Source organism: Pezoporus occidentalis, unplaced genomic scaffold, assembly GCF_034315485.1.
Source record: "Pezoporus occidentalis ecotype Australia unplaced genomic scaffold, CSIRO_AGI_Poc_V1 ctg127, whole genome shotgun sequence".
In the NCBI taxonomy this organism is placed as follows: domain Eukaryota; kingdom Metazoa; phylum Chordata; class Aves; order Psittaciformes; family Psittacidae; genus Pezoporus; species Pezoporus occidentalis.
In genome coordinates, this window is record NW_026913071.1 from 452861 (window position 1) to 469844 (window position 16984).

General features: G+C 39.3%; 1 protein-coding gene across 5 annotated transcripts in view; it reads left to right on the top strand.

The window, feature by feature from the left end:
* SHOC2 (SHOC2 leucine rich repeat scaffold protein) overlaps positions 1–16984 on the top strand; it is a 70620-nt gene that overhangs the window by 36713 nt on the left and 16923 nt on the right. For 4 of the 5 annotated variants that reach the window (XM_062607841.1, XM_062607840.1, XM_062607842.1 and 1 more), the window contains exon 3: positions 6703–6840. The exons of the other annotated variant lie outside the window; for it this stretch is intronic. In XM_062607841.1, coding sequence (XP_062463825.1) covers positions 6703–6840 — 138 coding nt within the window. The remainder of the gene's footprint in view (positions 1–6702; positions 6841–16984) is intronic. 5 annotated transcript variants of the gene reach the window in all.

Sequence of the window (16984 nt, forward strand, 5' to 3'; positions counted from 1 at the left end):
AGATGCGAGCAGCTGCATTAGTTCATGTCTCCTCACGCCATGCTGAATATAGTGCCCCCTTATTAAATGACTTGTTAGTTGCAAAGCTTTTCAGTGATGCTCTGAATTTCATTTCCCCTTTTTTCAGCCGACCTGACAATATAGGGAGATATTTTGTTATATTATTTGTATCTAAGAACCCCTTTTTCTGTTTCGGCAGTTTGAAGGAAATCAAGTTGTGTTCCTGTGCTTTGCTGGCATGCTGATGTCTGTAAATGTGGCGGCTGAGAAGAATTTTATATTGTTGTATTCTAATGGGATAAAAGCGTGAAATTGTGAACAGAAGTGGAATAAATATAGACATTGATATGTGTGTGTTGTCCCCTAGAAGTCAGTGCTTATTTGATCCAGTCTTGGTGTCTGAGCTACAGGGAGGGTGAAGAACGATACTGGCCAACTTCAGTCTTGGTGTCTGAGTTCTGATTCCTGTGAAAGCTTTTGTGGGGATGCACTTTTGTCTTGTCAGCTAGTCAAATTCCTCCTGGTTACATTTGCTTCACACTGGCTTTAGGATAATGATTAAGTAGTCCTGCCTTTTTGATCTGCTTGCAGAGCTTACTGGGATGATGCCCCAAGTGTAATTCCAGTAAATACTGACAACTTGTTAGAAGTCCAGCTTTTTTTTTTTTCCTTTTTAATATATCAGTGCTGCAGTTTAACTGTTTAAATACCTTTGTGACTGCTAAACAGAGAGAGATAACCGCTTTCCTTAGGCTGCTCTTGCAGCCTAAGGTGGTTAGCCTTCATTGTTTGAGAGCGAGCACACTTCTTCCACACTCAAAATGGACAGCATCCAAGATGTGACGCCAGGTTGGGCTTCAGCAGGACCCCCTGGTCCTTCCCTGCAGACCTGTTTCCTCACTGGCTGATGTGAGGCTGTGAACCGCTTTCCGGGGTTATTCCGTGCTAGGTGCAAGCCTTTGCCTTTCTTTTGGCACATCTTGAGGTTCCTGCTGGGTTATTCTGCTCCCTACCTCAAATCCTGCCTCGAGCCCTTGCTAAGACACTTCTACACATTTCATGTGTTTAAAACATTGTTTGAACATGTTTTTAATTTTATTTATATTTGTTACTTTCATTATAAGCAATAAATAAATGTTTTGCTGTTGTGTCTTGTTGAAACTTGTTTTAGATAGATTTTGAGTCTTTCGGTTGAATTCAGCTTCTGTGTTTTTGAGTGGTTCCCATGACTAAATCCTTTTGCACATTCTGCACATCCTAAATATATTACTCTGCTTTTTTTTTTTCTTATATGAATATTTCAAGTTTGGTACATAAATCACTTGTGACCATATTAAAATTGCATTCTTTCTACTCAGGAACTCTTCTGTGTAAGTTATAGTCATACGGTAATAATTCAAAATCACTCTGACTGGTTAACTGTTCTGTTGGGCAGTTGGTGATGACAGCAAGAAGTTCAGCCTTTCACAGTGATGTACTCAGATCCTATAGAGAGGGAAAAGATCCTGAAACTGTAAAGGTGTTTTTCATTTTTCCCTAAAATCAGGACACTTATGGCATGGTTTGGGTTGGAAGGGACCTTAAGGATCATCCACTTCAAAGAGTTTTATACACACAGTGAAATTCATTTTCCATAGAGAACCTAGTGAGAGATGAAAAGCTACCAACATTAATTGAACTGTTTGTAACTTGTTCCCAGCATTGCTGATTTCAGATAATTCTTCTTTACAAATAAGCTTACAACCAATGTTGGGACACAGCAGCCTGAAGCCCCACTAATATTTGCATTCTCCTCTTCCTTGTACTTTCCATAAGAGTGTTGATCCTCCTGCTGTGTCATCTGGCCCAGGATTTATCATGTCATGAAGGATTTCATAACTTTCAATCTGCTTAAGTATGGGCAGGCATGGAGTTAATCCAGTGGAAAACAGGCTATATTACATATTGTGTTTGCCATCCAAGAGTGTTGCCTACCGAGTGAATTAGTGGTAGGAGACACTGAAACCTCTTTGCTCTTGGCCGCTCTCCCTACATGACTGTTAATTCGTGTGTACTTGTGTATTTTTTTAATGAAGCTGTATTTGGGTTTTTAAATGGCCAATCAGAATTTTCAGTTATGTAAGTCAGGGCATGTACCTTGGCCCTCTTGTCATAACAGGCTTTCGAGGTTGGCCATGTAATAGGACTATAATTCTGCCTCATTATGCAGAAAATATTAGTCATTTCGTAAGGCTGGGGTTTTTCAGCGGGTATATTTAGCTTTGTCATACTATAACATTTAGTCTCTGCCTATGAGAACAACTGTGAGGTGATTGCTCACCCCACCTTTCTTAAGGCTTGTTGAGGTTGTGTACTTAGCTGTATTTTTAACAATGTTTTTAACTGGAAGGTGGTTGGGAGTCTTCACAAACTGTTTTCTCTGAAAAATACATGTGAATTGGCTGCATTCTTAATCTTGTAGAAATTAAGGTTTTTACAAACCGCATCATAGGGCGTAACTAACTTTTGTGAAGGTTATTTATAAACCTCATTATGTATTTTGTATGGGCATTACTTCTACTTCAGAATCTTTTATTGTCAAGCCAGCTAGTACATGTGATTTCTGCCTGCCTCCTTGGCAGACTTTGAGCCTCAACTCTTTTTTCCTTTGCAATTACAGTGCAATATAGTATTAAAACAAAACGAAGGCAAAAACCACCCCCAAAACCCAACTAACCCCAAACTCCAGCACCTTCCTAGTTTATTCGTTGAAATGTCCTGAGGCAGCTTCTCCCTTCAGTTCAGTTGCAAGTAATCCGTAGGGAATCCTTTATTTACTACTGTCAGCTTTAGATTTGTCTACTTCGAACATTACTTGCAGCAGAAAGTTCATTTTACCTGTGATTAGTACTTCCCTGAAGTAGTGATTCCCTTGCTCCAGTGATTTTGGGTGTTCCAACTGCTCTCTGGTGATGTGATGCAGGAGTTAGTTGTCCATGTGGTGAACGGGAATGGGTTTTTCTTTAGTAAATTGCTTTTTGGGTAAGGCTGATTTTATGCTGCAATACATTTCTAGCTGGCATATTTCTGTTAAATGGATTAATATATGAATGTGTTTCAGCAGCGTTTCTGCAGTACACCAGAAAAGAGCAAATGTTGAGTCTTTTGATGTGAATGAGATCGTGAGCTCCTCACTCTTGAGCCATTTTTCTTTCTATACCTGAGCAAATCTTCCTTTTAGGAAAACTTTGGTTTTGATTTTGACCTTCTCTTCTTACCCTGGCCAAGCAAAAATGCCAGATTCCAGTTGTATCATGGTGAAATTTATTTTTACCTGTTTTTGAGAAGCACTGCCCTCAATACAGTTGCCGCTGTTCAGACAATATGAAGGACGCATTCAGTCACTGAAACAAGCTGGCTGTACATCAGCTCCTAGGAAAACCTTTGTGCAGATGGCCTTGAGTTTGGCCTCTTTGTTCTTGCAGATCATTATTTGTTATATTGATTGTTTATGCCATGTGTTTATCCTGGCATCGTTTTTGAAAGGGCTGCTGTTGTGCAGTGTGCACACTGTGTCCATTCATGGGCTAAATGACTGCTGTCAGTCAGCAGGGGAGTAGCTGCCCCTGGCCTGGCGGCAGCGCACTCTCTATGCCCAGAGCGGGTCTGGTCCCACATACTGGGATGTTTTCAGTAGTGTTGGTCATGTTAACTGCAGCGTTGCTGGTACTCAGACCTTCATGCATGCAGAACAGAGAGCCTCTCACCCAGGGGAGTTCAAGATGATAGGGACAATGGTGCTGATCGGCCACATCAGAATGAACAGCACTGATTTGTAAAGGACTAGGCCTTGTTATTTCCTTATCCATCTATTTTCCCACACTTGTCCTTTCTAAGCCACATTGATTCCTCCCTTTCCCCTTCCCTAAAGATCCCAGCTCTTGGTAAGCAGCTCTTACCAAGCCAAGTTGCTCTTCCTTGCACCTCAGTAGATGCTCAAGGCCTGTATGCAGTAACAGCCCTCAGTCTGTGAGGTGCTTTGTAAAAGTCTTTCCATATACTCACTGTGATGGGTCTCACTGAGGCCTTGGGGCTGATGATTCTCCTGGGACAGCCAGGATTTGGGTTCTCCATCCACTGCTGGTCCTCTGTGTGCTTTTACGTGTGAAGATGAGTCTCTGCCGTATCACCTAAACATTTTTTACCTCTTTAAGCTGATTGGATAAGGATCTTCTCTTGTATGTCATGGAGAACAGCAACAGAAACGTACCATGAATGCTTTTTGTTGACTTGTATGCTCTCTGTGTTGTGTCTCAGCAATCCAAGTGAATGTATTGAAAGAATTTCAGTGCCAGCAGCATTTCACCTTCCACCCTGGGGGCAGGGGATGAAAGAACATTTTGGCGAGATACTGTCAAACTATAAGTAGTATTACATCCAAGAGCAAGATTCCTTACTGAGCAACATGAACTAAAAGCTCAATATTATATAATATCCCTTGAAATTGTTTTCCTTAGGTCATTGTACTTCATGGTAGGGCTTTAACTTCCACTCGGTTTCTGCTCTAATGCCTAAAATTCGTTGGGCCGTCCTCACTCTATATTAACATTCAAAATTCTTATTGTTTACCAGTGTTGCTTTTTAAAAGAGTGCCTGCATCTTTAATATAGCAATATTAAGGATGGCTGTCCAAATTAAAGCAAAGTGTTAGCTTGCCCGTAGTTGTCTAAGTAAACAGACATCTCTCTTCTTTTTTTCCCTCCCCAGAATTAGCTAGTACAATGTTTGTTTCAAACACATAGCTTGCTGTTGTCAAAGTTCTCAGCAGGTGCAAAAATAAAGTGCAGCAAATGTTGCTGCAGAAACCCAAATCTTTCTTCTACTTCAGCAGATGTAGAGTGGGAAGAGTCAAGTAAATGAGAAATCAGTGTGATGAAACGAAATTTATGCCATATTTCAAATTTGACATCATTCGTTTAGGTCTGAAGTGAAAACAAACGAAAACAGCAATCATGAAGGGAAAACTACTGCCCCAAAGTACATGAAGGTTTTTGAGTTATCTTAGTATAAAGATTAGTGGGGTTCTTTGTTTGCTTAAAGGGAGGGATTTTGAAGTCTTCCTCAATCTTTTCTTCCTCCTTCTATCGCCTTCTGCACTTTGCCCACTTGTTTTTGTGAATAACAAGGCACTCCTACCACACAACATTAACTCTTGCTCAATTTTTTCTTATATTTGCTTTCTTCTGCATATTAATGGCATTGAAATGTGTGGTTTATGCAGCGCTGGGTACAGCATGTTTGACTGTTGACTCTGATCGCCTGGAATACATTTGAGTGCTGACTTAGGAGAGGGGAGACACACACAGTGATGGAGGAGCTGCTTAAGCACCACATTTCCATCTGCCTAGATCCTAGAAAAACATCCCAGTTTGGTTTAATATATGCAGGAAATAAGATCAATTATATGTCAGCCATCTAAGAAAAATGGAATATGAAGCTGCTGGGATTGGCTTTTTCTTTTTTTTGCTGGCTTTTCCCAACTGTTTCCCGATACGTGGCTACATGATACCTACAACTCAAAACAGGGTCTGAATTCATAAATATTTTATGATTTGTTTAATCACCATTTGTGATTATCTGCTGATCTAATGGGTAGACACTCTATGTGCATCAGAACTTGCCCAAGCCAGTCCTACAGGCCTGTGGGAAAATCCTTACAGGACTGTGTCAAAGATACAACCATGAAGCTTAAAAATAGACATTTGCTCCTCAAAAGGAATTTGCTGCTCTTCCAAATTTGTTACTCACTGAGTCATGCTCTTGTACACACATGCAGTGACCTCATCTTTACTGGATAGAGTTGAAGCTCTTCAAATAATTTGCATTAATTTCTCCTCCATCATATGCAAAGAATGTGAATGCATACACATGTATTCATGCACACACTTTTTTCTTTAAACCCATCAAGCTGTTGCTCAGAACACCCTATGTTTGTCACTAAAATAAGTGAAACTACTGTATGCAGAGAGTTATGCCAGCTGTACTTTTAAATTAGTGTGTAAATGTCAGGAATGAAGCAGTTCCGTGTGAAGGTGCTCTGAACTTTAAGATCCAGTCTTTTTTAAGGCTTATCAGGTAAACCTTTTATTTTAAACTTTTATTTGCTATGCCTTTGTTTGCATATAAAAATATGATATTCTGTTGCCTTTTTGTGATGACTAAAAATGATTAAAAAGTAGCACTCATTACTTTGGATTATCTGGACTGTCAGCCAAATAATTTTGGTGTGTCTTAGTTGTTGATTTTAGTGCTTGAAATAATGAGTGGTGTAAAACCAGATCTCCATTTCTCAGAATTCAATACAGTTCACTTAGTGATGTTTTAAACTTCCAGTCAGTCTGAAACAAGTGTGAAGTGTAGGTTTTGTACTTGTGTTCCACAGCTTGAACTGTCAAAAGAAAATCAATCAATAAATAAGATTTCTTGAGAGAATATATAAAAGCTTTATCTGAGTTTTTAAAAATTGTTGATCAGGTTTTAGATCTGACTGATGAAATTATGATCCTGTAATGCCTTATTTTGTATATATAACTTTTTGGTAGCAATAGCTTCTCTTCAGTTTATCCCAAATCCTGTCTAATTCTATTAATCCCTGTGCAGAAGTCATTGTCTACAGCTGTACATTAAAAAACTTGATGTTTTGGTTTTCTTGTGTGCTTTTAGGTGAGTTGTGTAACCTCATAACGCTGGATGTAGCGCACAATCAGCTTGAACACCTTCCAGAAGAGATTGGAAGCTGCACACAGATAACCAACCTTGACTTGCAGCACAATGAGCTCTTGGACCTGCCAGAAACCATAGGTATGTGAAGATGCTGGGGAAGAGAAAATAAGACACTATTTCCAATTGTTCAGTAAGAGGAACAAATTTAAGAATGAGTGTTTGGTTGGTGACTGTAGCATAACTGGTGTTCAGCTCAAGGCAGCTTCACACTTGAGTTTAAACGCAAGGTGTGCGTATTACCTTAAATGTAATTTCAAACTGTCTGAATTACGTTAATAAATCTGGCTGTTCTGCAGCATGGCATTGACTGAGAACGAGAGTTGCAAGGGAAAAAAATCCATCCCTTCTAACTGATTTGAAGTGTTCTGTGGTTATGAGTAAATGTCTGCAGATTGTCTGACAATTCCGTAATAAAACTGAGCATATAAAGGAATAAAAGGCTAAAAGATTCATAATTGCAGTTTAATAATTTGGCAGATGGTTTTAACTAACATCTTTGAAAGAAAAATTGAACTAAAAAGATAAAGGATTTAAATGAATTATATATATTTTATGCTGTTTAGTAGAACTGAAAAAACCTTCCAGGTCCATAAGGTTCTCATATTCTAATATGGTAAAATACAGAGGGTTTGCAACTGAGGTGGGGAATAATGGCTGAAATAAACACCCTTGTGGTTGGTTTCAGAATCCCATATAGGATGAAACAGCAAAATATGACTTTTCTATTTAATTAAATCAGTTTTAAACAGATGGCAGAAAAAGATGCATGCTGTGATTTAAAAAGACAGGAAACCAAGGCCATCATGATTTTAAGCTCTTATTTGTCACCAGAACATACTCAGAAGAATGAACATTATCACTTAAGCAATATTTAATGTTGAACACCTTGTTAATATACTTCAATGCACAATAAAGTGAGCAGGAGAGTGAGGAACCACTTAACAACACTCTCCAGCTTTTCTTCTAGCAGTAAATTGATGAGTGTGGAGTTACTGTGGTTTTTTGTTCAGAAAGTTTGATTTGAGCAGCATTAACATTGATGAAGTATCCACTGGAGCTAAACTTGCTTCCTGCATTGATGGTATTTTTAAACTCTGGAGATCCCACTCCATCTGGAATTTGCATCTAACCTACACAGTTCGTAAGCACAGCCTTTATTTTTGTGGCTAATTTGTAAATCTGATTGAAAGTTGTTTTACATAAAACTCATGTGTAGTTTACACGTCATATTTAGAAGCCAGTTCTTTGGATAAACTGCCAATTTTGGGAAAATTTCTCTAAGCAAGTGTGAGATTTCCCTTGACAGGGCTTACAGATCACTATTGTTGATTCTTGTGCAGAATAGTAGGACAATTTACTAAGTTGTTTAGTGACTGGTAGTCACTGAGCTGCTCAGAGGACCACAAAAATCTCACTTACAAAATGCTGCAGCACTGTCCTTACAGGGAAAGGTCTTTGGGTACGAGAGGCACAAAGTTACTCAGGCAGTTAAGTCGTTTGTGATAGGAAATTGCTGACTAGGCAATCAAGGTAGTTTGGACTCATCTATTTCTTCAGAAAGTTATTGTAAGCTTAGGTGGTTTCTATTGAGTCAGGTTCATACCTGGTTGGACTGGATTTCTGCCATTTTCTTTGTTTTGTTTTTCTATTGCATCGTCTTTATAGTGTTTTGAAGTTACTTATTTTAAAATGCACATAACTGTCTCTTCACATGGTTATCTGAGCTGAATATCAGCGCTATGTAGCACACCAAACCACCAAAGGCAGACGAATAATGGTAAGAGACAGTGGTGCGCCTTTGTGTCTTAACCTTGCACTAGTTCAGTTTTTGCTCAAGTGGAAAATACCTGTTGTTTGTATTGACCAGGGTGTAGTGATTGAGCATGTCTGCTTAGAGAAGAACTTAAAATCAGAAATTGGTATTTGTGCTACATATACCTCACAAATAGCCAGCACTGAATACTGAAGGGAAAGGTTTTAAACTCTAGCTTAAATGATAATGATCAGTCTACATTTAGGCATGTTACAGAAAAGGCAGCCGTAGCCAGTTCAGCAACATTGGCTTTATTTCTTAGTCATCGCAGTTTTGGTTCAACATGAAAGCAAGTTGTGGCTTGATTTTTAAATTACAGCTTGCTTTGTGGTTAGGATTGTTCAACAAGAGACGTTGAGTACTGAGAAGAGCCCAGCGAGTAAATGGCGCGTGGCTGCCTGGTGTGTGTCACTTGGTGGCTGCAGGATGGCGTCTCCAGCCTCTCCATCTCTCCTTCCAGTTTCTGTCTCTTCCCTACTCATGGTTGTCTACCTGGTGTTTGGCAGAACTGGCTTTTCTTTCAACATGTGCATGCTGCCAGGTTTCAGTATGCTAATGTAAAAGTGTTGTTAATGTTTCCCCGGTTCAGTCTAACTGGGGCGGGGGTTGCAGGCTGGGTACAAAAAAGACCAAGTGCATTTGCTCGTTATAAATATTTAATGTACTGTGAGCCTCTTGTTATGGAGCAGACTTTCCATTACTGCCAGGTCTGTCCCCTCCTCCCCATGGACACTCTTCTGATGGAGGCTTCTTTCTTTTCTCGAAGGATGTTTTTGTCAAGCTGCTTTGAAAACCAAACAGCCCCCTTCATTTTCTATTTCTCCCACCCCTCAAAAAAGACTCCCATTCCCCCCAGGAAACCCAAAGACAAAAGAAATCCCACCCCCAAAAAACCCCACTTGAAAACTGCATCTTAAATTCACTGCTGGACTATCTAACCAAGTTTTGGGTTTACCACAGGAAGATTTCTGAATCTACCAATGAAAAATAAGGAAAAAATCATGGTTTCTAACTTAGCAGTACTGTACTGAAATGTGCTACAGCTATGAGGAAGAGATGTTGGAGGGTGACATGCAGGGGAGTGGCAGGGAAAGGATTATGCATCGGCAGTGATTACAGAGAGGTAGCAGAGCCAATATAGCCACTCTGTAAAAATACAAAGTTCTTGTTTCATCTAACACTGTATAAGCATGCTTTCATACAGTAACAAATGTCAATTTTACATATTAGTTGTCAGGAAGTGACCTAATGTCTTGCTTTATAGATATATGGCTTAATACATTCATATCTGTATTTCTGTTGATTGAAAATTGTAAAGTACTTTGTATATTAGATCACTTCCCGTAAGAAAAATGAGCTTTGTGGAACAGCTTAGCACATTCCAAGAGTCTTAAGTCTCGAATCAAAATCATAGTGGGATCTTAGCTACTTGGTGTTTTAATTGCAGATTCCCCCATGCACACATGGTGGGATTTTTTTTTTGGGGGGGGGGGGCATTATGATCTACTTTTATATACACAATGTCTTATCTCTGTATACTTAGTTGGCACGCTAATACTTCCAAAAAGATATATATATATATATATATATTTTCAAAAGGATATATATCAGAATCAGTAATTAGACTTTTGAGACAGAGAGAAAGCAAATTTTGGGTGGAGTAAAGCATTTCTTTGGATTACAAGCTAGTTTAGACATTTTCATGCTGCAAATACCACATTGTGAATGTTCCCTCTTTGAACTTTTAATTTTAAAATTCTGTACAAATGTGTTCACAATTTCTTGTTTGAAAGCACAGAAACACTTATTTGAGAAAGTAATTCAATAGGAGCAGAATAACAGCTTTAAAAAACCCAGATTCTTCATCTGGTTTGTAATTTCTACTTTTGTGTGTGTACATGTGCAGTTTGCTTATAGTCAAATGTGCCATATTCATGGACATTTAAGGCAGCAGACATTTTAATAAGAAAAAGAATAGTCAGTTGTAAATGGTCCAAAATGATGCTTTAAAAGCACAAAAAATCCTGTCACTGGACACACTTTCCAGTGTCTGACATGGTAGTGTTCTGAAGAGATGGTTAGGAAAATGAGAGGCGTATTGAAAGCCCTGTGCTCTCCTCCTGACCTTTGCTGTAGCACGTTAGCTCAGAAGCTGAAATCGCCACTCTCGTGGAAGCAAATATTATCTGGAATAACGTTGCCATTTTTGCTAGTTGAAATTGTGCTACAGACTGGGCTTCTAACCCGTTTAGCCCCAGTGTACCTCTGAGAGCACTGCTGTGCTTTTAAAGCATATAATTGATATCAAAACCATGAAAGCGTAGTGACCAGAACTGGCCATAGATAATTGGTTCAGCTGAGGTTGTACAAATTGTGGTTGAGAGCTTTAAGTCCCTGGAAATCCTAGGAAAGATGTTTCTGTAGAAAAGTGGAACTGCTTTTAAATGATGTTCTAAGTTTAGCAGGCTTAGGAAAAACTGGAGAAGTCTTAACTCTGCGATGTTTGACAAATAGTCCTGATGAGACCCAGCAGAGCACCTGCAGCTCTCTCTGTGCACAGGGGTGATGTTCGTGTGTGACTGATAGGTTTGATGTTAGTAATTACTCATCATTCTGATGAGGCAAAGTGCATAGACTTCTGCTCCGGCTTTGATAGCTGTATTCATATTCTTAACAGTTAAGCACATGACCTAGTACTTTGGTCTGTGAGCATTCAGTGCTTTATGGGATCAAACTCATTTCATAGGCTCACATTGGGAGATCTGGTCAGTGTTCAGTGCTTTGTTTGAAGCTTTGTTCTTGGGCTATGCTGTTAATGAAACATTTTTTATTAGATTCTGCTAGTATTGGGCAATTGCAATAGGGTCAGCATTTATCTGGTGGAAAGCAGTTGCTCCCACTTTCATTCTCATGCCTGGGTTATTATAAACCTTTGCTAGTTCTCATGGTGGTCTCATAAAGGGAGTGAAGCTTCTGGTTCTTGGCTTCAATTCTAGACTTAGTAAATGTACAGCAGTGAAATTGGCTAGAAAATAGTGAGTGGTACCAGAGATGGTAAATGGGAAGTGACTGCTCACTGCCTCCTCCATCGGCAGAAAGGGCAGGATGAAGCAAAGCTGTGAGGTCTTGATCTCAAAGCAGTGGAGAGCAGACTGTACTGTGTGTGATGTGTAGGGAACACTTGGGTCTCGATGTTTGCACAGGTTGCTGTAGATACTAAAAGCTCACAGGGCAATGTGACAATTACGCAGAAGAAAAATCTATCAGTTGCTTCTAAATTAAGGAATTCACTGAGACACACAGAGTTGAATCTTCCCCTGGCTTTTGGGAAAGTTTCAGGCTGTGCTTTACCCTTTTCTTAGGTTCTTCTTGTGGTATCTACTGTTGGGCATTATTTTCCAGGGAGAAGATAAATAGGTGGATCTCTGGTCTGCACAAAGTAATTGTCACATTCCTTAATTAGCCAAAATTATAAATGTATATTCATATGTTTTATATTATTATATAGTAGGGGAGACTTAGAAAAAAATGAAACACATCTATTAGGAAATGATAATGCTTTTTCTGCATTGCCAGTTTGGTATAAACTGTTCTTACAATGTGATTTACATTTGCATGAATCTTTAATTTCAGAGAAAGGTTTTAAATAGGCAGTTGAAAAGGCAAATAAGACAACCAGTGAAAAATTAAATGACATAAATTGTCGTTGCTTTGTGTTATTGTATGAAGTATGAATTGAGTAAAATGCAACACTTTAATTGATAGCCCCAAATACGTCCCAGCTGTTGCTTTTGACTCTGTTGCAATGTGAAGTGTTTTTGTATTTTTGTATTATTTTCAGCTAATTAGAACTTCCCTTTTTGTTTTACCAAATCTTCATTGCAAGCCCAATATTATTAAATACATATGTACTGGTTCTTTACAAGATAGACTTGTATTGACTCTTTCAGTCAGAGTTTATGGATTTGATGTGTATTACAAAAATATAATTCATTTTGGTTGGAATTCTGGTAAGTCTAGGACAGGCACAATTTATTTTAGTGAATGTACATACACAGTAATTAGATGTGGAGACCAATATGTACAGATACATTATAACTGCAGCTCAGCCTTTTCAGAATTATTGCTATACTGCAGAAAGAAAAAGCCCATAATTTTACTTTCTTTATATAAGAAGCAGGCACGAGGGAAGAGTGATTCAAAGGAACACATCAGAATCAAGACAAGCAGGTCTATTAGGTACATGCATTTTGATGAACGCATATTAAATGAAGCTGAATTTTCATAGCTTAGTTCCAGAAACATGTCAGTAAGAGGTTTTGTGTTCTCTAGCCTTATGCAGGTGTTGTGTGTGGTGTGTGTCAGATACTTGAGCCTCTGTCACTCAAGTTTTGCCAGTATCTTGCATGTATCTTTCCCACGTAGGCAGTCAGCAGTGATAATGGTCTTGAATCAGAGTTGAAAAATAAATAACTGCTAGCATGATTATGCTTCAGCCTTAATCTTGAAATGATGATGGAAAACCTGCCTTTGGTTGGTACTATTAGACTGAAAATAGAGAGGAATCACTTTGTTGTCTTCAGATAGCGTTTAAACCAGCAAGGGTGATAGAGTTTAATTTTAAATTAATGTTAAATAGCTTTCTAATAGATAAGATCCTTATGAGAGGTCCTAGACTTTGTGTAAGGTGGGTAATGTACTTTGAGGAGGACAAAAAATTACAGGCTCTGCTGACCCTTGTGAGTCTGAATCTGCCTCCTATGCTGGCCTGGTGTATCAGGAGGTACTGGTGGCTGAAAGAAAATATAAAATACACTAAAAATCACTTCATTCTTAAATCAATAAAATCCAGAGTTTGGAAGTGAAACTTTGTGCTGTGTTCAATTATACCTTTGGAAATATAATTGTTTCATGCTTTGACCTTGGTAGTTGGTAGCAAAGATCAGGAGGGATTCATTTATCTTCTGCAGTTTTCCTGAGTGGTTGCCTTCCCACACCCACCATCTTTCTGTCCCCATTCCTAGTTTTCCTAAAACATCAGCTTTTAGCCAGAGTGTATTAAACATTAGGGATGTTTCAGCCTTGCAGGCTGTATAAAGGATTTGACCTCTCTCAGGTGATTGGTGATGTGCATTTACATTCATACGAATGTGCAGACCTAGGTTTAGGAAAGAGTTGCCCCCCGATCAGATGAATAATGACTGTGAGATTTTGTTGTGCTTTCTCTGCAACATGCTCACTGAGATCACCTTCAGGATGTCTTGCTGGACCAGTCACTTTGTGCTATCACACTGTTGGCCATTAGCAGACATCATCTTAGCTTGTGGAATGCAGCTGAAGATTAAACCTGTTTATCTGAAACCTTTCGTTTTACTCTACGGCTATCAAGGGGAATGGTTTGCGTTCTGAGAAGAGGTTAAACAGGTCAACAGCTCTTTTCACCTGAAAATCTGTGAAACTGTTCAACAGTTGTCATGGAGTATGGCCAACATCTGGAAAAACTAGTATATAGTAAGTACAAAGTATAATACGGGTGTCTTCTGACTTACAGCTAGTTTAGGCTGCCAGCGCTGTTGAAATATTTGAAGCAGTGTTTAATTCTGTCCATAGCTGCCCATCTGTGGCTTGTCTAGTCTCTTCTATACAATTTTAAACTCCTTCTAGGCCGTTAGGTTCCACCTGCTTTGTTAGCATCCTCATTGCAGCTCTTTTGGCTTCTTTTTCCATATTGGCATCTGTGTTATTCTCACTATGAGATTAATGTGATGTGTATTAAGCTTAATTCATGTATGTTCTTTTAAAAGTCACATCAAGGTTTTGGGCTTTTTTCAATTTTTCAAAGTAATTTTGGATGTGCCTCTTGGTTTCCATTTGTTAGAAATGACACCTGATACCTTCTGTATGCAAACCAGCATTTTTGTCTGTCTTAGAAGAAGATCCCTTTGTGAATTAAGTGCACTGTGCTCCATGAGGTAATGTATGGTCATGTAAAACATGTTCTTGAATAGGTGGTTACTCGTTGTGCAAAGTTTAGTCAAATCAATAGCTAAGACTATTTATAGAAGTTAGATGATCAGACATACTTAATAGTACCCTGTTGTTGCAAGTTCTTGCCATTATCTGTTGCATGGTGAAGTTCATGTATACTTTTGATTACAATCTTACGAGGTTTTCATGTGCACAGTTCTTGTAAATCCAGCTTGTGTTTTTAACGTTATATGCAGAAGAATTTTCTCTGTTGAACAGATTTTAAATTGATCTGATGCTTCTGGCTTATTTAGGAGGAAGCAACTGCTCCTGGTAGCAAACTCACTTGATGAAGTAAGTGCTATAAAACAGACTGATTATTCCATCTTTTAGTAATGATGCAGTAACATTTCACACGAAGTAAATGACCCTTCATCTAAGGATAGGGAGTTTGAAGGATTATCTTTTAATTGAGGGACGGAAAGGAAAAAGTGTGGTAGATTTCAGAAGAAAAGAACACTTGTCACTCCCTTTAGAATGCGCTGGTAGGACTTTGAATTAGGAATTTAGATTTCTTTATATTATTCAACATTCCAGTTCCTTTTTCTCTTGATTTTGAAATAGTCAAGAAAGAGATGTATTGCTCCTACTTCAAGAACCACTTCAGGTGGGCTTTCTAAAAAGTATGTTTTTGTAGGCATGGTTTCCTCCTTTATTTCCAGTCTTCCCTTTGTTTGGGATTGGCAAATACCTCTTTTTAACTTTGACTAATATTTTTGAGGTACCTTTAATAAAGAATTTAATTTAAACCATCTGTTTAGAGTCCCTCTTATAGCAAGAGAGTTTAATTTAATGTTTCTGGATTTGCATGCTTCCAAGTATTTTTAATTCATTTCTGTGCAAATTAAACAGCTAACCCTGAGAGAGACATGCAGTCACTCCAGTGAAGTGATTATGAATTCTGCACTTGCGTTGCTTCAGACCTGAGAGCTGGGCAAAGTGGAGCATTGGTACGTTTGCTGGTGAGAAAATGGACCTGAAACAGGGTGGCTCATCCTCAGGAGTGACTCCTCATGGCAAAAGTTGAACTAAAACAATTTTTCAGTAACTTTCTTAGGCCTGGCATAAGTTTAGGGCTTAGTCAGGCTTTAGTATTTTTAGAAGTACCAATGGATGGGGTAGTTGAGTTTACAAGGTTTTTTCCAGTGGACTCCCTAAGAAAACAAGTTGGAAGGGGTTGTGCTTGTTGCTTTTCCTACTAGTAGCTGCTTTTCAGTTGTGGTTATCAAACTGTCATGTTCATGAGCGTTCAGTGCTGCAGTTTCTGAGTGACTCAACCTGCAAGGGGCTGATTTTAGTACTGCTGAGGTACAGTTTCAGTGACAAAAGTACAAGCCCAGATGATCCTGATGACTTTGGTGATCAGTTGTTACCTTCTTCTCCTCATTTCTTACTTAACGTGACAGCTCATCAGTGAAGTACCTAATGTGGTGCCATCTCAGAAACCAGTAGCTGAACAGGAGAAGATGGAGATGGGTGCAGGCACTGTAAATTGTGATTGGGAGTGATACTCCCAGTATGAGTATCAGCTGGGAAGCTGTAAATGGGATCACTTTTGATTATGCAGTGTATCAGGTGTGCTATTTAGCAACTTGTAACAGTTCCTGTTGCAAACTGGAGTTTGTCACTCCCTAGTCAGAGAGCCAGTGAGGAGGCAGGCGCATGTTAGCCAGCTGCCTGGTGGCTGGCCCATGAAGGGATAGCACAAGGGGGAATGGCTTTAAACTGACAGAGGAAAGATCCAGATTAGATATAAGGAAGAAGTTCTTCCCTGTGAGGGTGCTGAGGCACTGCACAGGTTGCCCAGAGAAGCTGTGACTGCCCCATCCCTGGCAGTGTTCAAGGCCAGGCTGGACAGGGATTGGAGAAACCTGGTCTTGTGGAAGGTGTCCCTGGCTGGGGCAGGGGATTGGAACTGAATGAGCTTTAAGGTCCCCTCTGACCCAACCCATTCTGTGATTCTGTGGAATATTGAAAGGAGGTAAGTTTTAACATGCTGAGCAGAGGGAAGAGCTCTAAGGATCATCCTTAGATGATAATTTTGTGAGGAGGAGACTCAAGATCTGTCTTTTCCAGCATGTGAAGATAAAAGCTGATAAGGGTTTCTCACCCTGATGTGTTCACAAGTTCACAGTGAGGTGTGAATATGAACTCTGATGAGGATGAAAAGGTGTCTGAGTCTTTTTGAGGGAAGACTAAACAGCAGTAAATTTGCTATAAATAAATTCTGGCTTGAAATGAGAAGGCAGCCCATACTGCCTGTATCAGCTGGGTGCAGGACAGCCCTTTCAGGAGCAGCGGGAGAGGTGCTACTGATGAAGCTCCAGCTGAAATCTTGCTGCTTTTGTTCTCAGAAATAACTGTATTTAGTGCTGTGGTGTG